The 27578-nt window shown below is 47.7% G+C and overlaps 1 protein-coding gene across 4 annotated transcripts in view; it reads right to left on the reverse strand.

Moving 5' to 3' along the window:
* The window catches only part of LOC146859581 (uncharacterized), a 437747-nt gene that overhangs the window by 181769 nt on the left and 228400 nt on the right, over positions 1-27578 (reverse strand). For all 4 annotated transcript variants that reach the window (XR_014979314.1, XM_085646505.1, XM_085646504.1 and 1 more), the window contains exon 5: positions 22891-23028. Coding sequence is in view for 3 of the 4 variants with exons in the window: in XM_085646505.1 (XP_085502631.1) it covers positions 22891-23028 (138 nt within the window). In the remaining variant the exon portion in view is untranslated. The remainder of the gene's footprint in view (positions 1-22890; positions 23029-27578) is intronic.

A 27578-nucleotide genomic window follows, 5' to 3' on the forward strand; every position in this document is an offset into this window, starting at 1 on the left:
GTACATATGGTGTGTATACCAGCCAGAATTTTTATGTCGTCGTCAAGACTGCATTCCAAATTTCATATGGAGCCGGGCATTTTGTATCACCTGGTTCCGGATATCCTGAGCACCAAAATGCAACCGCCTTTTTTCTGGGTGACGGGTTTGAAGTGCCTCCTCTGCTTCCAGCGTGGTTTCCTGAATTCATTTTTGCTTCAAGCACCATGAGTTTAGTTGCATGTACTCCAGCTTTTTCTCATTTAAGTAGTTTCTCTTCTTCTGCCAGTTGATGCCATCTTACTATAGCTTCTCTCTCTTGGGGAAACCTCAACAATCTCTCAGGACCGCCGGTGTTCCTGAGGAGTCCAAAATTGGTGCTAGATATCAATAATGTGGAATTCCCCATAAGTTCCTTACCGCATGCCAGAGTCTTGCTGCAGTATTTAGTTCTTTTAGCCTAACCTTTTTAAAGTACCTTTGTGCACCAAATGTACATGGGAAATTTGCCCGGCACAAACCTCTCAGCAGTTCCTGAAGTCATCTGCCTGGCTGTGGGGCTCCTGGAAGCCCGATCGAGAAAGGTCTGTACATCCTGGGCAGGAAAAGCCAACACTACAGCTTGAGATCAGGAAGACCTAATCTGCCCCTGTTCTGTTTCTTCCTTAGCTTTTTCCATGACAATCGCGCTCCTTGTGAGCGCCATATGAAGCTATTTATATTACTTGGAAGTTTGTTCAACTCTTTCCTTTCGAAATAATGGATGAATGAATATATAGGTTGCCTTTGGCAGAATCGACATTTTATCTAAGTTCACTCTGTTCTGCCAAATCAATGGATCCAATTAACAGTGCAGTCAGGTCCTGAATTTGTATGGCAGGGATGAAGCCCCTCTGGTCTTCGTTGAATCAAGTGACCCACCAGCAAGAATTCGACTAAAAATCTTATAGTCACTGTTAAGTAGTGACAAACGTACAAAAGAATTGTATTCCTTTGGTTCTTTATTTGGTTTCAAAATGAGTACAATTGTTGCCTCATACCGGGAATCAGGGATTTTTTGCCCATCCACAAGAATAGAATGAAATATTCCTTTTAACATGGGACATATAATAGTAGTTCGCTCCTTATACACCTCCCGGGTGATACCATCTGGTCCGGCTGATTTCTCTTTTGTAGGTCTACTCATGGCCAGTGCTATTTCTTCATCTATCACGGGTGAATGTAGTTCTCCTAATTGTTCTTGTGTCTGTGACAATGACTCCGTTCGCATTCCTTCATCCAGTGAAGGTTTCCATTTCCCTTATTAGAGTATTTAGAATGCAGCTTTTCATCTTACCTTTGCTGTACAAGGACTATTCTCTGAACATCGTAATGGCAGTATTTATGCAGCCAAAGTAAAGTTTCCTCTATTTGTTTCTGGCATTCCTTATTCCCAAAGTAAATAGCGTGAACAACCTGGAATGTCCTTCATATGCGTTAATAAGAGCTATATTTAGCTAGCGACAGGTTGGTCGGGATCATGTTACCCAGCATATGTAGTCCAAACTATTTGTTATACACCCACTGAAACCCCATGCCAGTAGAGACCCACAAAAGAATATGAGAGACTTTAAGGTGTTTCCCCATTTTGTATTCAATGTTGGGATTGGACTCACCATACATGAAGTTTCAGCTTTCGCCAAGACTTTGGAAGAAGTGGCCAACGCAAATGCTTTTGCTTCGGGGTGAATCACAGACCAACTAGAAGCACAGAGAACTGTAATCCTGTTAAACTGAATGGCTCTGGATTTTGTCCAGGCTGCTAACGGTGAGGTCTGTGCCCCTGTGGGGACAGAATGTTGCTCCTATATATGTAATACTTATATCAGTGTGCACAAGCAAATACATAATATCAGGGAAATTGTGAAATATCCACAGAAAATAAACAATGGGTTTAATTTAGACGGTGGTTATCAGACAACTTTCGCAGATTGGGTTTGAAGATAATTGGATTTAACTTGGATAGCCCAGATATTCTTGGGCTACGTATTATGGGTTCTTCTGGCAAACCTATTGAGTTATTTAATATATATGTGATAGGAACGAAGGGGGCAGACCATTGTGGGAACTATTGGACAAGTGCCCAGTTCACTCACGACTGATGGTAGCAGGTGACTTTAATATCTCATTCGAACCTTTAGACTTAACCGATATACCAGGGGCGAGTGAAGAAGACCAGATGTGGGTAGTCCCCTCCCTAGACCTGCTGCCAGTCAAGAGATGGTCACAATTAGCTATTCAAGTAACTGCCCTAAACCCAGAGTATGGGCTGAGGGCAGTGAATGGGAGATCAAAACCGGATTCCTCAGGAGCAAACACCTTCAATAGAGCAAATAGTCCATCTCAAATTGATTATATCTTAATAGAGGAGTGTTGTTGACATGATTGTGAGTCGTACAACTGATAGTGACCCTAACCCGCTTTTCCTAAGCATGAAGCCAGTGTGGGGTGGCCCCTTCAATGAACTCCCACCTCAGAATATTTGAAAGGAGGTCCTTCCAACAAACGACAGCCACAGATTGAAATGGCAAAAGGTCATTGTCTGTGAGGAAAAACTACGGGGCCTATGGCAGGATCTGTCGGCGGGCATTCTTGAATTACAGTCTCTACCCAAGAGCCAAGAAGAGTTAGCAAAAGTAGCTTCTGTCCACTTGCGTTTCTTTGATCAAATAGGCTCTTACTTTATCGAACCAGGGCAGAAACCAAGCGCTAGAAAATCGAAAACGCGTCAAGCAACCTGGTACAACAAAGATTGTAAGAACCCAACGGCTAAATCTTGCCTTAGCTTTTAAATCTAAAGATACCACCCAAATTAGAGCCTCGAGAAGTAGCTATAAGGCTGCCATCAATCATGCGAAGGAGTGGGACGTATCCCGCTGGCAGGCACTTGAGGAAGCTTGCGCCAATAAAGACTTAAAACTTTTCTGCTCCATATTTGTTTGGGGAAATGACATGGGGGTCCTCGCCCCCTAAATATATATTGAAGCCCAAGTTTGGCACGATCACTTTAAAAAGGTTTACAATGATTCCGCAGATCCACTCTCTGTGGGAGATAACTTGTGCCCTCCCCATCATACGGACTTAGACTTTTTCTCTCTGAAGGAGATTGAGGGTGCAATTGGGCGAATAGTCCAGGCTAAAGCTTCAGGGCCAGATGGAGTTCCTGGGGACCTTTTTTATCTGATACCCCAAATTGGGCCCGTTACATCTTTTTTCTAACGCCACTGCAAGTGGCGCCTCTGTCCCAGATTCGTGGCTGGGGGCGGAGGTGGTCCCTATCCACAAAAAAGGGGATAGAGCCCAGCCCTGTAATTATAGGTCTATCAGCCTAATAAATGCGCTGCAAAAAGCCTTTAGCGGAGCCCTCCTGCAGACGATTTTGGCTCGGGCGGATGACAATGCTATTTTACCACAAAACCAAGCTGACTTCAGAGAAAAGATAGAAACCATTGACCAGGTTTTTCGTCTATTATTGCTCTTCTGGAAAACATAGCTATTGGTCAGGGTAGTCTGTATCTGGCTTTTATTGACTTGAAGACAGCTTTTGATTTAATCCCCAGATCTAAGCTATGGCAAGTGCTGAATAATATGGGAATGCCTTCTTCTATCCTGAACTTAGTCATCCGACTTCACAAAAATAACTTAGCTCGGATAAGATGGGGCACACAGGGGCCGCTTACCGACCGCATTCCTGTTAGTAGGGGTGTTCGCCAAGGCTGCGTCCTGGCGCCCACCCTGTTTTCACTCTACATGAATGAAGCCGTAAGCTTTTTATCTCAAGAGCCGGCTGATGCCCAGACTTTAGGTGGAGAGAAGGTAGTGACCATCTTATTTGCAGATGACACCCTACTGGTGTCTAAAACTCCGGCAGGGCTGCAGTCACTATTAAATAGATTTAACCATTTCTGTACGGTTCTGGGCCTCGAAATCAACACTTCCAAGACAAAATTCATGGCTTTCAACCCTCACAGGTCATACAAGAGTAAGCCAACTCTAGGAGGGACACCCCTGGAGAGAGAAAGTACATTCGATATTCTATAAGTTAAACTTTCAGAGAGAATGTCTTGGAACCCCCACATAACAAAAATGACATTAAACCACAAAGGTTTAACGGGGGCACTAGAGAAAGAGCATCACTCCTCCCATACCAGACCAGTTGCCCTTGCTTTACAGGTCTATGACCTTAAAGCTGTCAGTTCTGCCCTGTACGGTTCTGAATTGTGGTGATTCAAAAAGACATTGGAGCTCACCAGATCGGAGCATAAATTTATAAGGAACCTAGTGATGCTGCCCCAAAGTACACCAATCTACCCACTTATGCTAGACATGAAATCTCTTTTCGCTTACCGCAAAAATAGAAATCTCAAGGATCTTATTGTTAGATCTCGCATGCCTATACAAAAAGAGCCAATACAGAGAAGTATTGAAGGCATGACTCGAATTGAAGGTAATTACAAATGTGGTACCTTCAAGATTTGTCCGTTGGCAATAGAAACTAAAGAACTGCACTTTAATGGACAAACGATTGTGTCTAAAGGTATAAGCAACTGCAAAACTAAGAACATTATTTACCTGTTAATTTGTCCCTGTAATAAGGGATATGTGGGTGAGACATCACAAACTCTCAATGTTAGATTGACCGAACATAGATCGGCTATCAGAACTAAAAAGTTGGCTTCACCCATGGTTTCCCATTATTTGGAAAATAATCATACACCAGATGACATACGCTGGTACATCTTGGAAAGAATTTTAATAAGAGAAGGCCAATGTCCCGAGAGAATAAGAAAAAAACGTGAAGTCTTCTGGATCTTCTGGTTAGACACAGTAAATAGGGGGTGAAATGTGGAAATACCCTGGGATCAGGCTATTACCTAATTCTGATATCCTATGCACATAAGTTTTCTACTTTTGAGCTAACACTGGTCTTCAAATTTTGAAGTCTTTTTTTTTTTTTTTTTTTTTTTTTTTTTTTTGAAAAACCTTTATTTCAAGGATCAGGACACAGCTATTCAGCCGACAGCCCGGAGGTTCGGCAGCATGGAACGTCAGACACAGTGATGAGTCCTCAGTACAGTACAAGGATTAGTGCAAAAGGTCCAATTTTAAATAAACACAGAAACACTAACAACAAACCCCAGCAAGGCAAGAAACAGCAAAAAAACCCATGGTGAAAGCCCCCAGGGGAGATAGAACCCCACTCTTCTACTAATTCCAAAACAGTGTGCGGAGGAAGAAGGGGGACAGCAGAAGCCCAAAACGGTACCTAAGACCGAGCTATGCTGGAAAGAGGGTCAGGGGGAAAGCTGTTCCTCTGGCAGGTCCAGATCAGGGGCAAGACATATGCCCCCCCTGTAATGGTTCCACCGCCCCCAGATAGCGTGCCATTTCCGGGGGCGACCTCTGGAGCAATAGACCGTCTTCTCCCTAAACATGCTCCAGTCCATGTTCTCTTTCCACGCGGTCAGTGTAGGGGGCCCCGAGGAGCCCCATAAACGCGCAATGTCCCTTTTAGCGATCATGTTACCCAGGGTCACCCATTGGGTCTGCGCCTCATCAAGGTCAGTGGGTCCCCAGACGTTCAGGAGGCAACACCGCGCCTCCGGCTGCACTGCAATGCCCGTCACCTCCCCCATAACTGCATGGACTCTCTTCCAGAACTCCACAATGACACCACACTCCCAAATAATGTGGAGGAAAGTACCCACCAAACCACATCCCCTCCTGCACAGGCCGTCCTCCGAGAAACCCATGTGGACCAGCCGCGGCCCCGTCACATAGACCCGATGCAGTATTTTAAGCTGCACCAGCCTCAGGCGCGACGGGATCGCAACCTCCTTAGGGGAAGAAACCGCCGACTGCCAGTCCTCATTATCCAACTCAAGGCCATCCCTAGTCCACTGTTCTCTCAGCCCCGAAAGCATGTCCGCCCGGACGTTGATCAATTTCTTATATATAAGAGAGATCGTACTCTCGGGCATGTGACCATCAAGGACCCGGTCCTCAAGGGGAGAGGACTCTGGCACCTTCTCGCCCTCCACGAGGACTGATCGGAGAGCGTGGCGCAGCTGGATGTACCTAAAATACTCGGAGGGCCCCAGCTCGTACTCACTCTGCAACTCCTCAAAGGACTTCACCCTCCCCTTATGTAGCACATCTCCCACTTTGGATATACCTATCAGGTCCCACTTGTCGAATCCCTTCGTGTGCCTGAGCCTCACCAACCTCTCCGACTCAAACAATGGGGTAGCGAGGGTGAGCCTGTCCCTCCAGCCCAACGAATCAGTCGCCATCTTCCACACCCGCACCGCCACGCTCGTGGGCCCCGTGAGGGACGAATCCAGGGACCGCGAATACAACGCCCTGTAGTAGTTGCCACCACGTAGCAACCACCTGTCCATGGCATATCCAGGGCTGAGGGCGGGGCCATAAAACCCATGGTTGATCGCGCTCAGCTGCGTGGCCCAGTAGTACCGTCGGATGTCTGGGAGCGCAATGCCCCCATCATACCATGGGAGCGTCAATTTTGCGATGGCTATTCGCGGCCGCCCATCCCACAGCAACGTCCGTTGGAGGCCTTCGACCTCCCGAAAGTATTTGGCCGGCACCCAGTCCAAGGTGTTCTGGAGGGCGTAGAGGAAGCGGGGAAGAGACATCATTTTGAACAGGGCCGCACGCCCAACGAGGGAAAGCGGCAGCCGCCGCCAACCTTCCACATCGCGCCTCAAGCGTGCCAGGGGGGGGAGCAAATTCCTCTCATAGCGCACTGCAGGGTCCATGGATATGAAGATCCCCAAGTACACGAAACCCTGCTGGGCAACCTGTATCGCACACGTTCTAGGGATCGGGGGGACCTCGCCACTAAGAACGTACAAGTACGACTTGCCCCAGTTAATGACAAGCCCCGAGTTCCTTCCGAATGATGCAAGCACATCACAAACCACAATAAGCGACTTCTTAGGTGAGGCAAGGTATAACAGGATATCATCGGCGTAGAGCGAGATACGGTCCTCGTGATCGGGCGACCACCGGAGGCCCCGTATTTCAGGGTGCCAACGTATCCAGGCCGCCAACGGTTCAAGGGCGAGGGCAAACAACAAAGGCGACAGGGGGCAACCCTGCCGAGTTCCCCTTCCAAGCTGAAACGAAATAGATGCCCGACCATTCACCACCACATTCGCGAGCGGCCCCTCGTACAGCAACCTAACCCAGCTCACAAAACCGCGTCCAAAACCAAACTTAGCCAGCACGGCCCATAAGTATGCCCACTCCACCGTGTCAAAGGCCATTGTGGCGTCAAGGGACGCCACTACCGCCGGTTCCTGCAACGTGTCCGCCCTGGCAATGACGCCATGGAGACGTCTAAGGTTTAGTGCCGTGTTTCGGTGCGGGATAAAGCCGGATTGATCAGGATGGACCAGGTCGCCAAGTACTCTAACCAAACGGGTCGCCAGGAGTTTGGCCAGAATTTTCGGCTCAGCATTGAGGAGCGAGATGGGCCGGTAGGAGGCGCACCTGTCCCGGGGCTTACCCTCTTTATGTATGACCACGATCGACGCCAGCCGCTGGTCCAACGGAAGGATCCCATCCTCCCGCGCCTCCAAAAACATGGTGCGCAGGTGGGGGGCAACTCTATCCGGGAACAGCTTATATAGATCTATCGGCAGTCCGTTCGGTCCGGAGGCCTTACCCGAGTGCAACGCACGGATAGCCCCGGCCACCTCGTCGACCGTTATGTCACCATCCAAATCATCCCTATCTATGTCAGAGAGGCAGGGCAGCTCGATATCACGGAGGAGAGCAGCCGAGTCCTCGGGCGGCCTGTCCGACACAGAGGAATAAACCCCACGAAAGTACTCCGCAAAACACTGCACAATCCCCTCCGGTTCCACAATCGCCTCCCCGTTCTCACCCATCAACTCCGGCACCACTCTATTGACCCGTTCTTTCCTGTCCAACCACGCCAGGAGTTTCCCTGCCTTATCACCGACGTCATACAGGCGGCCCTGCTGTTCCCTACTGAGGGTCTTAGCGGCGTCAGTCACCAGGTCCCTATATTCCGTCTGTTTCAGGCAAAGCTCATGCAGCGATGACTCCGTAACCCCCTCCTCCATAGCCCCTTCAAGGGCCGCGATCTCCTCCTCTACCTGCCGTACCTCTCCATCCTTCCGACTCTTGGCAGCCACCACCAGGGAGAGGGCTTCCCCCCGAAGCACGGTCTTAAAAGCTTCCCACAGCGACACCGCCGAGTCCACGGTACCCAGATTTTCTTTGAAGTAACTATCTACCTTCTTTACCAGGGCGCTGCGCATCGTGGGGTCTCGGAAGTACCATGGGTTAATGGGGGCCACCCTCCCTCCTCCCTCCCGACCTAGATCCAGCCGGATCCACACTGGTGAGTGGTCGGAGATACCGCGTGCCATGTGCCTCGCCTCGGACACCAACGAAGCGTGCGCGGCCAGAGTGAGCAGGTAGTCAATCCTGGAGAGGCTACCATGCGCACCGGAGTGAAACGTGTATTGGCTCTGTGTGGGGTGCCGGAGCCTCCAGCAGTCTATAAGACCGAACGTGTCCAGGAAGTCCGGAAGCCATTTCTGAGCCCCCCCTGTATCCCTGGGAGGGTATCTATCTAGCAGCCCAGAGCCCACAGCGTTGAAATCCCCTCCCACTACCAGCGTACCCCCGGGAGAGTCAGCAGAGCCCTGCCCAGATCAGCAAATGTGGAGGCCTGCAGGGCAGGCGGGACATAGACCGAAACCAAAACCAAAATTCTTCCTTCCCACCGCCCCGCTACCGCCACAAACCTCCCCCTATCGTCAGCAATGGTGGAGTCCACCTCAAAAGGCAACGATGCCCTGACGAGGATACCCACACCCCTGGACCCAGAAGAGAATCCCGAGTGTGCAACAAATTTATACCCCTTCCTATTCAAGGCATGGCACGTATTGCCTATGAGGTGCGTCTCTTGCAGCAGGACAACATCAGGCATCGAACGTTTCAAAAATTGCAAAACAATCCCCCTCTTTATACGATCCCCCAAACCATTGACATTCCAGCTTATCACTTTTAAGCCTCTACCCCCCATCCTCAAACGGAAAGAGGCCCACCCCGCACCCGAAGAGCCACCATGGAACATTCCTGAGGATAGTCATCATGCCTTGCAAAAATAAACCCCCCACCAACAAACTCCAAACCCCCGCAACTCCCCCCACCCTGCACCCCTGCAGCAGCTTACAAAGCCCCCCCAACTCGCAGTGTGCCTGTCGCCCCACAAACCAAAAAATCTACAAAAAGTACCCTATGGGAGGAAAAGAGCACCCCTCGTCCTCCCGCAACCCCCCACAGTTACTGCACTCAATTCAAGTTCCCAAGTATAGCCAAAGCAAGTCAGGTCAGCAAGAGGATGTCAGCCCTGTCCATCCCGGCCACTGTCTCCATGCTCGACCGTGTCGGCACCCGTCCCACGCCGGGGCAAAGCGTCCAGCCATTCGTCGGCCATAACAGGAGAGTCAAAGAAGAATGTCCGGTCATCGTGCACCACCCGTAGTTTGGCAGGGAAAAGCATGGCATACTTCAGATCCAGGTCCCGAAGCCTCCGCTTCACCCCCAGGAAACTCTGTCTCTGTCTCTGCACCTGCTGGGTGAAGTCCGGATAAAAATTAACCGATGCATTCTGGAAGGGAACTGGGCCCGCCACCCTCGATGCTTGCAGGATAGCGTCCCGGTCTCGGAAGTGGAAGAGCCGGGCGACAATCGGCCTTGGCGGGGCACCCGCCCTGGGTCGCCCACCCGGCACCCTATGGGCACTCTCAACAGCAAAGAACTTTCCAAGGCCCCTCGGCTTTAGGTGGTTAAGGACCAAATCCTCTACGAGCAGGTCCACCGATGCCTCGTCCGAGGACTCCGGGACCCCGATGACGCGCACGTTGTTGCGCCTGGCCCGGCTCTCGAAATCCTCCAGCCGGCGGGCGACGAGGTCACTCTCGGCCCTTAGCTTACGGACCTCGGTCTGAAGCTCCGCGACATCGTCAGTGAGGCCCGTGGTCCTAAGGTCCAGGCTCTTAACACGCTCGTTCGTCTTGCCCAGGTCCGAGCGGATCAGGTTGACATCCACCAGGATGGCATCCACCTTATGTGCCAGGGCCTCGAACTGTCTCCCCATCGAGGTCTGCATCCCATCGAGCGCGCTCATGACATCCTGAAGGGAGAGCTCCGGTGCCACAGGCGAGTCCTCCTTCTGGGCCTCCGGCGCCTGGCTCGATCCACTCGGTGATGCTTTCTGGAGAGCGTAGCGGTCCATGATGTTGGCCTGGGTATACGTTCCCCGCCTGGTCGACTTGGTCTTCAGTCGGTCCCCCTCCGCCTTGCCCGACATAGTGGGCTCCGGGCAGTCCCGTGCAGTCAAGACTGATCCCTTTCAGAGAGAGGAGGAAGGAGTGTGCGGTGCTGCCTTATGCTGCCAAAATAGCCCGCCGAGCGGCCTTGGGGTAATAAAGCCACCCAGAGCTCTCCAGTGTCCGGGCAGACAAAGGGAACGAAACCGAAAGTGAAAGAGCGGGGACCTCCGTCCGACCATTCACGCCTCGCCTGGCCGTTGTTGATCAACTAGGAGCCGGGCTTCCTGCCAACTCTGGCCCCTGGCATCCCCGGGAGACAGGCCGCAATCTTCCGTCAGGTGTAAGTCCGGTTCCCGGTGGGCGATCCGACCACGGGTGGCATCAATCGCCTCCCTGCCTACTCAGCAACACGATGCCTTGCATACCATCAGGATTAAAGACAGGATAGTCGACGGAGGGCGCGAGGGTCTCGGGAGCTCGAAGCTCACGCGACCATCTTGATCAAGCGCTAGGCTCCTCCTTTTTGAAGTCTTTTTTACTCTAACATTTGTTATAGCCTTATGGACTACAAAACCGGACGGTTTATTGTACCAATTAGTGATACTTTAACAAAATTTATTTCACTAACTGTCCGTATTTTAATAACATGTATTGATTATTTGTAACTTTTTTCATTGTAGAGTCCTTAGCTTTCACTTGAACAGGCATGGGTTGATAAAAACCGGATGGCTTATTGTAACCATTATTGATTATTTTAACTATATTCATGTTATTAAATATTCAATTTAGGACTATTTTATTGTTCATCCACTCATACTATATTGTGGCTTTTTTCAGCGATTATTTAGTTGCTTCAATCTTTGGTTATTGGTATAAATATACCTGTTTATAAATTTCTCCAAATGCATGGGCAATCTTGATTCACATTGCAAAAACAAGGTTAGCTTTTAGGACTAAAAAACTGGCTGTTTTGTCTTTTAAGATCGGGTCTATCGACCGTTCTAAGATGGCGCTGATACAATGTATTTTGTCAGCTTTAGAAATAGTCCGCTCTCTATTTCCATGATCAGGACTTTATCCCTTCTCAAAATGGCACCTATATTCTGAACTATCGTCTGAGTTCAATTATTTAATTAACCATCAGTGACGTATGGACGGTTTCGATATAAATAGGACGCATGAATCTGAGCGTTCTTATGCGAGTATCTTCTTGTCGGCCGAACGCGGACCTATGATATCGGTACACATCGTCACGAACATCATTGTCGAATATTAAGGTATGTTATAGAACAAGGGAGCCGTTATACCATCTTCTAATAAGTTGCCTTAGATATAGGATTATTTACAAGGTATCCTAGAGTTTCTGTTTACATCCCACCTTAGTTTATATCATCGCCCTTTCCCTTCTGTTTATTGCACTTTAGATATACTGAAGTATACGTCTTCAAAGAAGGTTGACCTGAGACGCTACTACCGAGGGATGCAGTACCCAATGTTAAAAATGTATCGTATATAATCTAAGTAAGCGGTCCTTATTAAATTTATTTTAAATTATGAGATGCTTACCTTGAATCTGTTTGGGAAGAGTAATTTGATTCTCTTTCTTTCTATACAGTATCTATATGCACCGGAACATGATAGGTGTATATATTATTGATGCCTCAATCATCGATAACTAATGGCGGCCAGTTATAATATATGATTTAGCTCCCTGAGACAAAAGTAGGTTTTCACTTCTTATTATATAACCCAAATATAATTGTAAAACTGCCAAAATAAAATATATAAATATATTTATTTAAAATGTATGACATATACCCTTTTCGTTTTGTTTATAGAGATCCGTTTACCGCTGAATCGACACACAACAACTAGAATACTGTGATCATATTTATAGCCTTCTATCTATACACAAATTCTCAGGATTTGCACCTTAATAGTTTTCTAGTAAGTGTAGTGGTATACGACACTAGCACTTTAACTTACCTTGATACTTGGTCACAATATTAACATTGATTCTATTAAATTACTGTCTTGGCAGTTATTTAATATCTTACTTGGAAGTTCGCTACCACTCATTTAACTAAGGTCGTATGCTATGAAGTAAGTCTGACATTACTATACACTACTATATATTAATTGTAAGCATACAGCCTCTAGTGTTAGTTGTATCAGTAGCATGTATATCACTTTAGAACTAAATATTAAACTCTTGTCTATAGCCTGATTCGTGTTAGGTCCATATCTTTTTAGGATATTAAGATCCTTTAAATAAATTACTCATAAATTATCTTCCGATTAGCAACCTTAGTATTTGTTGGGCCATGTGCATGTATACTCTTTGTCCTTAATCTGTTTCTTTTTCATCCTGTTCCTTCTTCCTCTTCTCTTTTTTTCCATTTTTTTGTAAATAATACTTTTTGTAGTACAATAGGATCAGTGAATGTACCATAATTTGAGTGTTGTTCTTTTGAAGATAAATTATAAGGTTAAGTAAAGCTATATCAGTTAAAATCAAATCATTACTTAAATATAATGATGTGTAATGAAATGTATTATTTGTGAATAATGTTGACGATAAAAAACAGATAAATTAGCCGTTTAATTTGGTATTGTGTTTATGATTAAGTTAATGATCAGTTTTCTAGGTAATTATATATATAATATAGAAATAGTAACCACCATGTTATTTGTTATTTTTTATATTTCATATAGTTATATTGCAATAGACGGTCACCTGATGAAGGCAGAATTGCCGAAACACGCGTAGCTCACATCTACCGCATTGCCTGTATCAACTGTTCATCGACTCACTTTCAGCTGTTTGAATTGTTGAATTGTTAAATGAATATAATGACCTATTTCAGTACAATTTTTCATATGTTATCTTTTGTTAATATTTATTGTTACTGCATATTGTTCTTAATTAAATGATTGAAAATGAATTTATAAAAACAACAAATGGAAATTGAAAATAAATAAAACTATATATATTTTTTTTCATAATAATCATGTATTTTTGATTTATGTATTACATATAACTGGTAGATACATTTAGCATACACCTAGAATATTTTGACATTTGATACTGAAGCTTGCTATAGATTTCCTTACCTAGTTGGTTTGTCACTACGTATAGCGAGTCCATTTGTTATGTAGGGGTCCCCTTCTTTTAAAAAATATATGACATGATATGAAATTAAATTAAATTAAATGAAGTAGCATTTATAGAGCGCTTGGTTACCCAAAGGCATCCCAGCGCTAGGGTCGAACCGCAATGGACTAAGGCAGTCAGTGTGGAAAGAGCCAGGTCTTAAACCTCTTACGAAAGCTGGAGTGGTCTGATTCTTTACGCAAATGCAGCGGCAAAGTATTCCAGAGTTTGGAGGCATTATAAGAAAAAAGTCGGCCGGCGCTTCTAGACCTCCTAATTGTGGGAACAGACGCCAGATGAAGATCATTAGAGCGTAACTGTCTATGAGCTTTATAGGGTCGGACAAAAGATGAAATAATATCCGGTCCCTCACCCCCAAGCATTTTGAGTGGTGCACAGAGCTTTAAAATGAACCCTTTCCTGGATAGGGAGCCAATGTAAGGATGTGAGGGTGGGTTTAGCTGATTGTCGGCTAGGGACACCCTCAAGAGTCCGGGCGGCACAATTTTGCATAGTTTGGCGTTTTTTAAAAACCGCACCGGAGGCACCAAGATAAAGAGCATTGCCATAGTCCGGGCGAGATAAAATAAGCACCTGGACTACGAGCTTCCTTGCTAAAGGGGGAAGCCAAGGCAGCATTTTACGCAACAATTGTAAGATGCCAAAACAGGAGGCAACTGCCTTCCTGGCTTGAGTTCTAAGGTTAAGTTCAGAGTCAAGCCAGAAACCCAAGCTCTTTATTTCCGATTTGGGAGCCGGCAAAGCGCCCATACATGCGGGCCAGACGAAGGCAACCTTGAGGGGGGAGGGATTACTGAGCAACATAAGCTCAGTCTTGTCACTGTTCAATTTAAGATGGGAATGGCACATTCATCTCATCACCTCCTCGGGGCAGGGGCCCAGGCTGGTTGAAGGGCCGCTCTTATGATTGAATGCCACCACTAATTGGGTATCATCGGCATTCATAATTATATGCACCCCAAAAGGCAAAACAATCTCTGCAAGGGGGGCCATATTGGCATTAAAAAGAGTGGGGCTCAGGGATGACCCCTCAGGCACTCTACAGTACAAAGGTCTGGGACTTGAAATGGCCTCACCCCCAAAAACCTGGTAGGATCTACCCTCCAGGAAGGAACACAACCAGTCGAGCGCTGTTCCTGTTACACACAACTCCTTAAGTCGATGGATTAAGATGCGGTGATTCACATTGACATGGGCCATTAGCGACATTGCTAAGCTTCGTCCACTGCTATTCTGGGCCAATAGGACCCTGGAGTTGTCATCTTATGCCGAAGCTATGGCATAATAATATAAATGTTTTTAACAAGGTGGGGTGGCTGAGCAACATAAAGAAGCTTGTATCCGACATAGGGCTAAAAGAAGCCTGGGAAAATGACGACTCGCCCCTGCTTCGGAAAGCTGTATTAAAGAAGCACTATTGGGAATGGGTCGCGCAAGTTGACATTGGTAGGGTCGAGAGGGGTGAACTAACTTCAGAATTCTTACTCCACAAAGAGACCAGATTTCTCTAACCCTATCTTGATCTAATACAAGTAACCCAAGAGAGAAAGCTCTATGTCCAATGCAGGCTTGGCACGCTTCCAGTAAATGAGGTAAAAGCCAGATGGCATACTAAAGACCCCTGCCTCAGTAAATGTTCAGGATGCGAGGCTCATGTAGAGTCCATAGCCCATGTGCTGCTCGCTTGCCCTGCTTACGCATGTCCAACCCGGAAATGGATTCAGCCCATCTGCCAGCAACTGGGCACGAGGAGCTTTTGGGCAGCTCTCTGATCTTAAAATCAGACACAAGAGCTGTATTTGTTTGCAGAGTTGCTAAGTTCCTTGGCCACATGTGGGTATTAGGTCAAAGAGGCAGGGAGGTCACTCGGACCGCGCCCAGCGCCAGCCATGCTGCCAGTAATCGGCTGCATACTAAAAGGATTGTCTGGTCTAGCGCAGAATTATTGGCGCTGAAAGCAGCCACCCCATGTCAGGCGCCTAGACTCGATCTGACGCTCCTTGATCTACCTTCTGCATGCCCACTCTGCTGTCAATTACTTTGTGCTGATTCACTTCAAACTAACGTACATTCCAAAACAGCAAGTCGACAGACAGCTCATATCTCAACTACTCCTTTTAGGGCTGGATTACTGAACTGTAGATCCCTCTCCAAGCATGCCGATGACATCTATATGCTCATAGAAGACTCTGAGTGGGACGCCTTATTTCTCACAGAGACATGGCTTAATGAAGACAATATGGCGTCAATCTCTTCAGCTATCCCGCTGGGCTTTAAAATAAGTTTCTCAAATAGAGGAGAGGACAGAAGGGGTGGCGGAGTAGCCATTATCTATAAAGATAAATACACATTGGCGTCCTCCACACCCACTAACATTCCTGGGATAGAGGGGCTACACTTCTGCCTGCAAATTAATCCCCAATTGTCTCTAACAGGCCTAATGATCTACAGACCCCCGGATTGTCCATCGACCCACACATGGGAACTTATGGACCTTATAGTCCAAAGCTCTCTAGCCCACCCACACTACATAGTAGTTGGTGATTTTAATATCCATGTCGATAAGCCCGATTGCCCCCAGGCCACTCATCTTATTTCAACGCTACAAGCAGCCAACCTTACTCAAGTCATTTCTGGTCCAACGCACCAGGCAGGTCACATGCTGGACCTAATTTTTACCAATATATTGGACACTACAGCTAAACCCCTGCTGCCATTGCCATGGACGGATCATTTCTTAATTCCTTTCTCAATTTTATTTCCACCCCATTGTCAGATAACTGGGAAACGCACTTATGTGAGGAGAAATTGGGACAACATATCAGCTGGCACCCTCTGTTCTGCTCTTGCAGTTGACCCCCCACTACAGACTTCAGATGTAAACTATGATGCAGTACTGCTGAATCGCTGGATAGGCAATTCAGTGGACTCCATCGCTCCTGCTAAAACTGCCACGTCTCGCAGAGAATCTCCTTCTGCTCCCTGGTTTTCCCCGGAGCTGATGACCGAAAAAAGCAACTGTAAAAGGCTGGAACGCCTCTGGCGGGTCAACTACTGTGAATTAGCAAAAAACCGCTACAAACAAGCCATCCGCGGTCTCCACCTATCCATAAAAAAAGCTAAAAAAGCATTCTTTGCGACCTCCATCCAGCAGGCGGAGCAATCTAGTAAAGAAGTTTTTAAGATTGTTCAATCTTTTTTTAAACCAAAGGCGATCGAGACTGAAATTATTCCGTCAGCAAGACTCTGTGAAAACATCTCAGATTTCTTTGATACAAAAATAACAAAAGTCTACGACACCTTTACGGACCCCGAGCCCACAGTTATGGCTGACTTCGAAATTTGTGAGTTATCCTCCTCGCCCTTAAATCAATTCTATCCTATCATCTATGCAGAAGCACTGAGAGAAATACAAAAATGTAAATCAGGAGCCCCTGATGACCCCTGTCCACCAAAGCTCTGGAAGATGATGTCAGACGCAATTGCAGCCCCACTACTACATATATGGAATACGTCCATCGAAACTGGCACGTTCCCGGACTGCTGGAAACATGCTACACTTCTCCCGTTGAAAAAAAAGCCCAATGGTGCCTCGGATGATTTGAGCAATCTCCGCCCCATTTCCCTATTAGCAGCCCCAGGAAAAATGCTCGAAAAGCTGATTCAGCGTCAGCTGATCAGCTTTATCGAGGAAAAAGGAGCCTTACATGAAACACAGTCTGGTTTCAGGACCGGCTTCAGTACCGAGACGGCCCTCATTGAGGTTGCTGAATCAGTCAGGTGGTCCTTAGATTCAGGGGCATCAGCTATGCTGGTGCTCCTGGATCTATCAGCCGCATTTGATACGGTGGATCACGACAGACTGCTGCTACGATTGAAGGACATAGGTCTGGCAGACAAGGCACTAAGCTGGCTTCACTCCTACCTCACAGATCGGTCCCAGTAAGTGGCGCTGGGCACCTTCTCCTCTAAGCCTAAACGCCTTTGGTGCGGTGTCCCTCAGGGGTCGGCGCTCAGCCCGCTGCTTTTCAATGTCTATCTAGCCCCACTTTTTACCTTGATTGCCAAATGGGGGGTCAAGGCGATTTCGTATGCAGATGATACGCAATTAGTCTTCCCCTATACAGAGGTATCGGAGGCAGCTTTTAGTAAAATAAGAGGCTGCCTTCGAGATGTGGCTAGCTGGATGAATACAAACAAATTAAAATTGAATGCAAGTAAAACGGAGGTGCTATTTTTTGGTAAAAATACACATCCCTCCCCCGTTCTGTGGTGGCCTCCTGAAATGGGTCCAGCACCATCTCCCGGCACCCATGCAAAGAACTTAGGAGTAAGATGGGATGAGAATCTTTCCTTCGCCTCTCATATACAGCAGACTACTACCTGCTGTCTTCGCAAACTCAGAAACCTTCGCAAATTTCTTTCTCTTCTTCCTACTGAGTGCCGAAAAACGGTAGTCCATGCGACAGTCACATCTAGATTAGACTACTCAAACGGCCTCTATCTCAGTCTGCCTAAATATCTGGTGCAACGACTGCAGATCGTGCAGAATGCGGCTGCGAGACTGATAAAGCATATTCCCTTTAGACATCATGTCTCTCCTTATCTGCACGAACTTCACTGGCTCCCAGTGGCGAACAGAATAAAATTCAAAGTTCTCACCCTGGCGTTCAGAGCACTGAAAGGGACCTGCCCCAACTACTTAAAACTTAGACTTCCCCGCTATCACCAGGAGCGACACCTGCGCTCTAACTCCCTGCTACAGCTAAGCATCCCACGAGTTAAAAAAGCCAGACTTGGGGGCCGGTCCTTCTCTGTGGGCACGGCGAAACTTTGGAACGCTTTGCCATCTGTCATCCAATCTGCTACGACAGAAGCTAGTTTTAGGAAGCTCCTAAAGACCTGGCTTTTTATGCAGAAAACCTAGAATTTCTCTATGGTTTCAAGCCTACTGCTGCAGCACTCTTTCAGCGCCGGGACACCTCCTTGCGAGGTAGCTGTTCGCGCTATACAAGCATCAGTATTATTATTATTATGTAGCAGAGCGGCTAATAGCATCTACTTGGCCGATCCCTCGAGGCAGGATACAGGAGGTACCACATCACAAACTGCTAGCCAATAACCAATGGAGGCTTTAACTGTAGAACTACTACTAAAGTGATTCTGGGCTGTTTTAATATTGTGTTTATATATTTTTTTTACTCTCATCTTTTTATTTCTATTGATGTTTTGACGGCCACTAGTTTAAAAATGTCTTGAACTCTTACTTCTACGAATGTGTTCTTAAAACAAATAATTTTATCTTGTTGTTGTATGTGACACTTTTGAAGGCGGTTTTGCCGAAATAAAGTAATTTGACTGATTAACTTGCCTTTCTGTTGCCCTTGCTTTTCCTCACGATCTTGTACAAGTCTGTACTTGTGATATTCTGCCATTCACTAACAATAAAGGTTTATCCCCATCCGTACCACTAACGCCTCAACTGAAATGAGTCATGAACTCAAGACGTTTTTCGTCAGTAGAATTGCTCCTGGAGTTGCAAAAAGGAGGGTTTGAGAAACCGCTTGCGCGTCCGCGTAACACTATAGGTGATGCGAAACTTTGGAACAGCCTCCCCTTCTCTCTTTGATCCCTCAGAAAAGGAACTTCCTTTTCAAAAAGCACTAAAGACCTGTTTTTTTCAAAATGCTTTACCCCTAATAGCGCTGGGATGCCTCTGGGTAGCTAGGCGCTATACAAGCTCCTTCAGAATTGGATAGAACGCCATTTTATGATGTCTTTTGTCTCAATCTCAAGCGTGGCAGCTCTAAGAGGATTCAACTCCGCATCTAGACCTTTACATTTCTTGTACCTTTTGTGACGGTCATTGGAACCTATCTCAAAAGAATGATGTCCGCCTGCCATATTCTAACTGCTACCGTTCCTGTCATGTATGTCCTGCTGGCACCGGCATACAAAAGTCTAAAAAATGTCATGTACTGGAGTGGGGGGTCAACATTTGATGCTCACCGGCAATCCTGGGGGAACCTTCGTCGATTCATCTTGTGATTCAATGCTTTTCATATTTTCAATTAATAAACATGCTCTCAGTTCAGAGTAGGTGTGTGACTGGATTCTACTTTAACAGTGCGAGATCACCTCTCAGAGAGACAAAACAGCACTCTCTGCCAGACACCACTCTCTGTCTCCAGACTGGTCCTACCTGACCAGCCCTCCAGAGTCCATAGCCACCAGGTCTACACCGTTGGTCGCGCCACATAACAAAGTACAAATTATATGGGAGAAATGACTCCCTCACCTAACCGGAGTACATGAGGTTACAGGCTGCCGAAAATCATAACGAAAAATATTACCAGACCTTCAGGTCTGCAAAATGTTCTCAATTTAACTGTAATATGCTTGACCTATAAGCTGGTCTTCAATTGTGTGATCCTAGCTAATTAATTTACTTCACCACTCTGCCTTTTTCTTCACTATCACAAATGACAGCAGCTTCAAATATGCGAGGTCAGCATGTCTGCTCTACAAACAAGCATTTACAATGCAATCGGTCTCGCAATTAAGAGATTTTGAGCTATTGACATTATAAATGGCAATGCCTTTTATTTATGTGTTTAAAAAACCTGCAATAATAAAAGGCATTGTCATTCACAATACCAATAGGTCAAAGTTTCTAAAATGAAATACCTGTAACATTACAAATGCTTGTTATTATAGTCCTTGAGAATGAAGTAATTTGGCCAGAATTACAGGATGTTGAGGAACGTCTGAAACCCATCTGCATAGTTCCCAATTCGGCAGCTCTGACCCCAACATTACATCCTCTAATGGTAAACCCCCCCCCCGCCCCAAACACAGGGTGACGCTCAAGCTGATGATGTCCAGATCTCCCCCATGATTGTTGGGATGGTGGTTTAGCTGTGCCCGGGCCAACGCAAGGAGAACCAAAGGCCCTGGGACTGCTGTGGAGAAGACTGGGCATGGGAGCGAGAAAGCTCCGAGGCCAAGGAGGGCGCTCCCGGGGAGACTGTTCCCGGGGTCTGGGAGATCCCTGTCTGCCTTGCCCACACAGTTCGGTAGGAGTGGAGGCAATCGGTTTCAGAGAGGGTGGACGCTTTCCCTGGCTGGAAGGGAGCCTCGGCTACGCTGTGGCCGGTGAGCTATGACGGCCTCCCGGGAAGTCGGTGAGAGGCTTGGAGGAGGCTTGGATTTTATGAGCCGCGATCCTGCAGGGCCGCACTGAGGGAGGCCGCCTGAAGTGCCACAAAATCAACCCAGCTCGCATCTTCCATCGCCCCCTGACCCGCCAGTAGACTTTGTTCTCCATGCATTTACGAGTGTGGAGTTTCCTTAGAGGGCACATTTGAAGCGCCTGTGATTCGCAGGACCATCAGCGCTTCGTGGTCTTTGTTCCACTCTATTACCCTTCCTTCACTCGTTGCCTCTCCTCTGTACCCCAGGCAGCGATCAGAGACCTGCGCTGGCTTTGAGCCCCTCACCACACTCGTGGCTGCTCGGACTGAAGCGGCTCAAGCTATGTGGTAGCAAACCATTTGTCACTGCGCCAACCACGGAAGACAGATAGGTGTCCGTAGAGCCCCGCCCCATCCTCATGTAGGGACCAATCAAAGCCAGGAGGCGGTTCTACAATGCTTCTAATAACAAGAAATCTCCAGTCCGGGTGGGCGTGGCCTAATGCCGACAGGGCGGACACCAACCCAGCTTCCACAGAAGCCGGACACAAAAGCAACGACAATAGATCTTGCCAAGGCGAAGCAGCGCATGCGCTGCATCGCAGGCGAGACCTAAAAACGACTTTCTTTGATTCAATAGAATAAACATTTGCTCCCTGTATAATAAGAATCTAGCCCACATATAGGTTACTCACGACCCCTGACTTGCCTTGTAGTTCACCAATAGCATTGTAATCAGGGCGGGGGTGGGACTGTTTCTCAGTTTGTGTTATATAACTCTCAATTTTAATACATATATTACAAAGCATGATGGGGTAGATCACTGTCATTCACAGACAACACATTTTCCATTGAAATGGCCACAAACTCTCTCACTGACATGAAGTTTTACTGATAAAACTATACAGGGTACAAGCGATAATGCGTGGAAATTGGGTGTCGGCAGATACTGATCAGGTGCACCGTAAACGGTTCTGATTTGTTTTGATCCAATTACAATCTTTGATTCCATCACACTTCAGAAGTACAAAAAACTTGTTTTTTTAACAGCTGATTTATTTTGAATTACAGTTCATTTACAACCTATTTAAATGTCTGTTATAAAAAAAACACATCTTATTGCCTTTCATGTGATGCTCACTGTACCCCAGCACGGTTGTCAGACAGTTCACCTTTCAAAATCATCGAACTTTGCAGTCAGAGAAAGAAAAGTAAATACCAATCTCCAGGATAAATAAGCAGCAGTCTGTAAAAAGACATAAGCTGACCTCTGACCTCTGTCTTTGCGCGCACAGCAAATATGATAAAGTAAAAACGCGATCTAAAAGCACCATTACTGATCATTCACTCTCTGAATGGACAGAACACTTGTTCTTTGCCAGCTCGAGCTCTCTCGTCAGAACAGGCCATCGGGCTCTCAAAATAGCTCGCCCTGATAAATCTGACTCGCCATGGCAAGTGGCCTGAGTTGATTTTCATGGCCTGGGTAAAGAAATACCTCAGGTTTTTTTATAATCAAACATGGCTTTATCTTAGCTCTCTTTTTTATAATTACCTACACACCAATGCATGCCAATGGCGAACTAAAGACCTTCTGTTTTTGCCTTTCACCTGTTCCCAAATGTCGGCTTGTGCTTGTTTGACGTCTCCTGCAGACTACAGCCCTAAACATTTGAACCCCTTTGCTGCAACAGTGTCCATAACTCCAGGTCCCAATCCCAAGAAAAGAGGGTGAGTTCAGGTGATATCAAGAGTAGCTCTACAACTGTAAAGGCGCAGGAGGACACTGGAATTGCACAAATGTTGTTGCTGTTATCAGTCGGCCATGGCGCTACCACTGGGCCAGTAGAGTATATTACTATTATGGTGATATCTTTACCTCCAGGATGGAAAAAGGTAAAATTAACAAGTGCCTAAAGCCAGAAGTACAAGAACTCATTTCAGAGCCATCTCAACAATGCTAAAGGATTATTACAGCTAAAAGAGGCAGCACTGTAAAGAGGAACAGAGGGGGATTTACTCAAATTCCTATTTAAGTGCCAGGACCAGGCCCGTGCACATCAGAAAGCATCTCCGAAGGGTTGGGGTTTCTCTCTGATGAGGGGCCCACCCTCCCATATTGGAGGACCTGATGCTCAAGGTAACAGACATGACTAGCTTCACTCACTAGGCTGCACGATGAGCAGTTTGGCCAAGATCCCGTCCTCGATCCCGAGCTGGAGCAGAGAGCTGGGGTGTCTCAGCTGGATGCATTCACTGGGGGGCTCCAACATGTCCGCCTCATCTGTGGGCTGTGGCTGATCCTCTGCAGGGGAAAAACACAGGATAACTGTTAACAACTCAAATCAACAGGTTTAAGTGTAAAACGCCTGTCCAATCAACAGCTCAATATGTCCGACTTATCATCGGCCCAATCAGCGGCTTATCATGTAAGAGTCTACAGGCTGTCCATTCAACATCTTAAAGTGTATGAAAACTGTCCAATCAACAGCTTAATGTGTGAGTCTACAGCTAGTCCAGTAAACTGCTCTCTGTGTAAGAGAGCTCTCCAATCAACAGGCCAATGTATACAGGAACTGCCCAATCAACAGCTCATTAGAAAGAATCTACAGACTGTCCAATCAACAGGTGAATGCGTAAACATCTGCAGACTGTCCATTCAACAGCTTAAAGTGTACGAGAGCTGTCCAATCCACAGCCCAATGTGTGAGTCTACAGATTGTCCAATCAAGAGCTCAATGTGTGAGAGTCTACAGATTGTCCAATCAACAGCCCAATGTGTGAGAGTCTACAGACTGTCCAATCAACAGCCCAATGTTTGAGAGTCTATAGACTGTCCAATCAACAGCCCAATGTGTGAGAGTCTACAGACTGTCCAATCAACAGTCCAATGTGTGAGTCTACAGATAGTCCAATCAAGAGCTCAATGTGTGAGAGTCTATGGATTGTCCAATAAACAGCCCAATGTGTGAGAGTCTACAGATTGTCCAATCAAGAGCTCAATGTGTGAGTCTACAGATTGTCCAATCAACAGCCCAATGTGTGAGTCTACAGATTGTCCAATCAAGAGCTCAATGTGTGAGAGTCTACAGATTGTCCAATCAACAGCCCAATGTATGAGAGTCTACAGACTGTCCAATCAACAGCCCAATGTGTGAGAGTCTAGACCATGGGTACTCACAAACTATCTCTCAGGGGCCAAATTTACAGTGTGGTTTGTGGCCGAGAGCCATACCGGTGGGGGCGGGGGCAGTGGGGGATGGGGCGGGGCTAGAGCAAAAAAAAAACCTATGACCATGAGGTTGAAAACAGGCCCCTGCAGCGGACTCCTTCGTCCACTGAGCCACCAGACCGGGCATTCACACATCTCTCCCTCTCTATCTATCTATCTCTCTTGCTTTGTCTCCCTCCCTCCCTCTATCACTCTCCCTCTCTCGGTCTCCCTCTCTATCTATCTCTCTCTCTCTCCCCTCCCTCTGTCTCCCTCACTCTGTCTCCCTTTCTCTCTCTCTCCCTCCCTCTCTCTCTCTGTCTCCCTCCCTGTCTCCCTCCCTCTGTCTCGGTCTCCCTCTGTCTCACTCACTCTGTGTCTCCCTCCCTCTCTCTGTCTCAGTCCCTCCCTCCCTCCCTCTCCCTCCCTCTATATGTCTCTCTCCCTCTTGTCTCCCTCCCTCTTGTCTCCCTCCCTCTCTGTCTCCTTCCCTCTCTGTTTCCCTCCCTCTCTGTTTCACTTCCTCCCTCTGTCTCACTCCCTCCCTCTCTCTGTCTCCCTCCCTTTCTCTGTCTCAGTCCCTCCCTCCCTCTCCCTCCCTCTGTATGTCTCCCTCCCTCTTGTCTCCCTCCCTCATGTCTCCCTCTCTCTGTCTCCCTCCCTCTGTCTCCCTCCCTCTCTCTCCTTCCCTCTCCGTCTCCCTCCCTCTCTCCCTTTCTCTCTGTCTTCCTCCCTCTCTTTCTCCGTCTCCCTCCCTGTCTCCCTTTCTCTGTCTCCCTCCCTGTCTCCCTTCCTCTGTCTCTGTCTCCCTTTGTCTCACTCACTCTGTGTCTCCCTCTCTCTCTGTCTCCCTCCCTCTCTCTCCCTCTCTCTGTCTCCCTCCCTCCCTCTGTCTGTCTCCCTACCTCTTGTCTGTCTCCCTCTTGTCTGTCTCCCTCTCTCTGTCTCCCTCCCTCTCTCTCGGTCTCCCTCCCTCCCTCTGTCTCCCTCCCTCCCTCTGTCTCACTCCCTCTGTTTGTCTCACTCACTCTGTTTGTCTCCCTCTCTCCCTCCCTCTCCCTCTCTGTCTCCCTCCCTCTCCCTTCCTCTTCCTCTGTCTCCTTGTCTGTCTCCCTCTCTCCCTGTCTCTCCCTCTCTCTCCCTCTCTGTCTCCCGCTCTCTGTCTTCCCCTTCTCCCTCTCTGTCTCCCTCCCTCTGTCGCACTGTCTTCCTCCCGCTGTAAACTCACCCACTGCTCTCACTAGCTGCTAGCCCCCCACCCCCCCACCTCACCCTGCTGTCCCTGTCGCCTCACCCCGCGCTGAGACAGCTTCCCTGGAACACACACAGCCGCTGCACCCAAGTACTTCACAGGTCTTTTAAAGACCATTCACTTGTTAATGAGGCTTTGTTGAATTTCACCTCTTCTTAGCGGCCCTGCATCTCCACTCAAAAGCGCCCCTGCATCTCCACTTAATCAGAGTTGAGATGCAGGGGCGCTAAGAAGAGGTGAAATACAACAAAGCCTTATTAACAAGTGAATGGTTTTTAAAAGAATCGCCCGGCCCCCATAGGTCCGTGCTGCTGCAACCGGCGATATTAAAAAACAGAGGTATGTTGCCTGCAAGGTCCGCGGGCCGCCAGGGAAGGCTTGCCGGGCCGCTGGCGGCCCGCGTGCCGTACTATGAGTACCTGTGGTCTAGACTGTCCAATCAACAGCCCAATGTGTGAGAATCTACAGACTGTCCAATCAACAGCCCAATGTGTGAGAGTCTACAGACTGTCCAATCAACAGCCCAATGTGTGAGTCTACAGATTGTCCAATCAAGAGCTCAATGTGTGAGAGTTTACAGATTGGCCAATCAACAGCCCAATGTGTGAGTCTACAGATTGTCCAATCAAGAGCTCAATGTGTGAGAGTCTACAGATTGTCCAATCAAGAGCTCAATATGTGAGACTCTACAGATTGTCCAATCAAGAGCTCAATGTGTAGGAGTCTACATTTGGTCCAGTAAACGGCTCTCGGTGTGTAAGAGAACTGTCAAATCAACAGCGCATTATGTAAGAGTCTACAGACTGTCCATTCAATGGCTTAATGTGTAAGAGAACCGATCAGCAGTTCAAATTATAGAAGACTACAGACTGTCCAATCAAGAGCTCAATGTGTGAGAGTCTACAGATTGTCCAATCAACAGCCCAATGTGTGAGAGTATACAGATTGTCCAATCAACAGCCCAATGCATGAGAGTCTACAGACTGTCCAATCAACAGCCTAATGTGTGAGAGTCTAGACCATGGGTACTCACAAACTATCTCTCAGGGGCCAAATTTAGAGTGTGGTTTGTGGCCGAGAGCCATACCGGTGGGGGCGGGGGCAGTGGGGGATGGGGCGGGGCTAGAGCAAAAAAAAAACCTATGACCATGAGGTTGAAAACAGGCACCTGCAGCGGACTCCTTCGTCCACTGAGCCACCAGACCGGGCATTCACACATCTCTCCCTCTCTATCTATCTATCTATCTATCTATCTATCTATCTATCTATCTATCTATCTATCTATCTATCTATCTATCTATCTATCTATCTATCTATCTCTCTTGCTTTGTCTCCCTCCCTCCCTCTATCACTCTCCCTCTCTCTGTCTCCCTCTCTATCTATCTCTCTCTCTCTCCCCTCCCTCTGTCTCCCTCACTCTGTCTCCCTTTCTCTCTCTCTCCCTCCCTCTCTCTCTCTGTCTCCCTGCCTGTCTCCCTCCCTCTGTCTCTGTCTCCCTCTGTCTCACTCACTCTGTGTCTCCCTCCCTCTCTCTGTCTCTCTGTCTCAGTCCCTCCCTCCCTCCCACTCCCTCCCTCTATATGTCTCTCTCCCTCTTGTCTCCCTCCCTCTGGTCTCCCTCCCTCTCTGTCTCCTTCCCTCTCTGTCTCCTTCCCTCTCTGTTTCCCTCCCTCTCTGTTTCACTTCCTCCCTCTGTCTCACTCCCTCCCTCTCTCTGTCTCCCTCCCTCTCTCTGTCTCAGTCCCTCCCTCCCTCTCCCTCCCTCTGTATGTCTCCCTCCCTCTTGTCTCCCTCCCTCATGTCTCCCTCTCTCTGTCTCCCTCCCTCTGTCTCCCTCCCTCTCTCTCCTTCCCTCTCCCTGTCTCCCTCCCTCTCTCCCTTTCTCTCTGTCTTCCTCCCTCTCTTTCTCTGTCTCCCTCCCTGTCTCCCTTCCTCTGTCTCTGTCTCCCTTTGTCTCACTCACTCTGTGTCTCCCTCTCTCTCTGTCTCCCTCCCTCTCTCTCCCTCTCTCTGTCTCCCTCCCTACCTCTTGTCTGTCTCCCTCTTGTCTGTCTCCCTCTCTCTGTCTCCCTCCCTCTCTCTCGGTCTCCCTCCCTCCCTCTGTCTCACTCCCTCTGTTTGTCTCACTCACTCTGTTTGTCTCCCTCTCTCTGTCTCCCTCCCTCTCCCTCTCTGTCTCCCTCCCTCTCCCTTCCTCTTCCTCTGTCTCCTTGTCTGTCTCCCTCTCTCCCTGTCTCTCCCTCTCTCTCCCTCTCTGTCTCCCGCTCTCTGTCTTCCCCCTCTCCCTCTCTGTCTCCCTCCCTCTGTCGCACTGTCTTCCTCCCGCTGTAAACTCACCCACTGCTCTCACTAGCTGCTAGCCCCCCACCCCCCCACCTCACCCTGCTGTCCC

This window comes from Triturus cristatus, chromosome 3_1, assembly GCF_964204655.1.
Source record: "Triturus cristatus chromosome 3_1, aTriCri1.1, whole genome shotgun sequence".
NCBI lineage: Eukaryota > Metazoa > Chordata > Amphibia > Caudata > Salamandridae > Triturus > Triturus cristatus.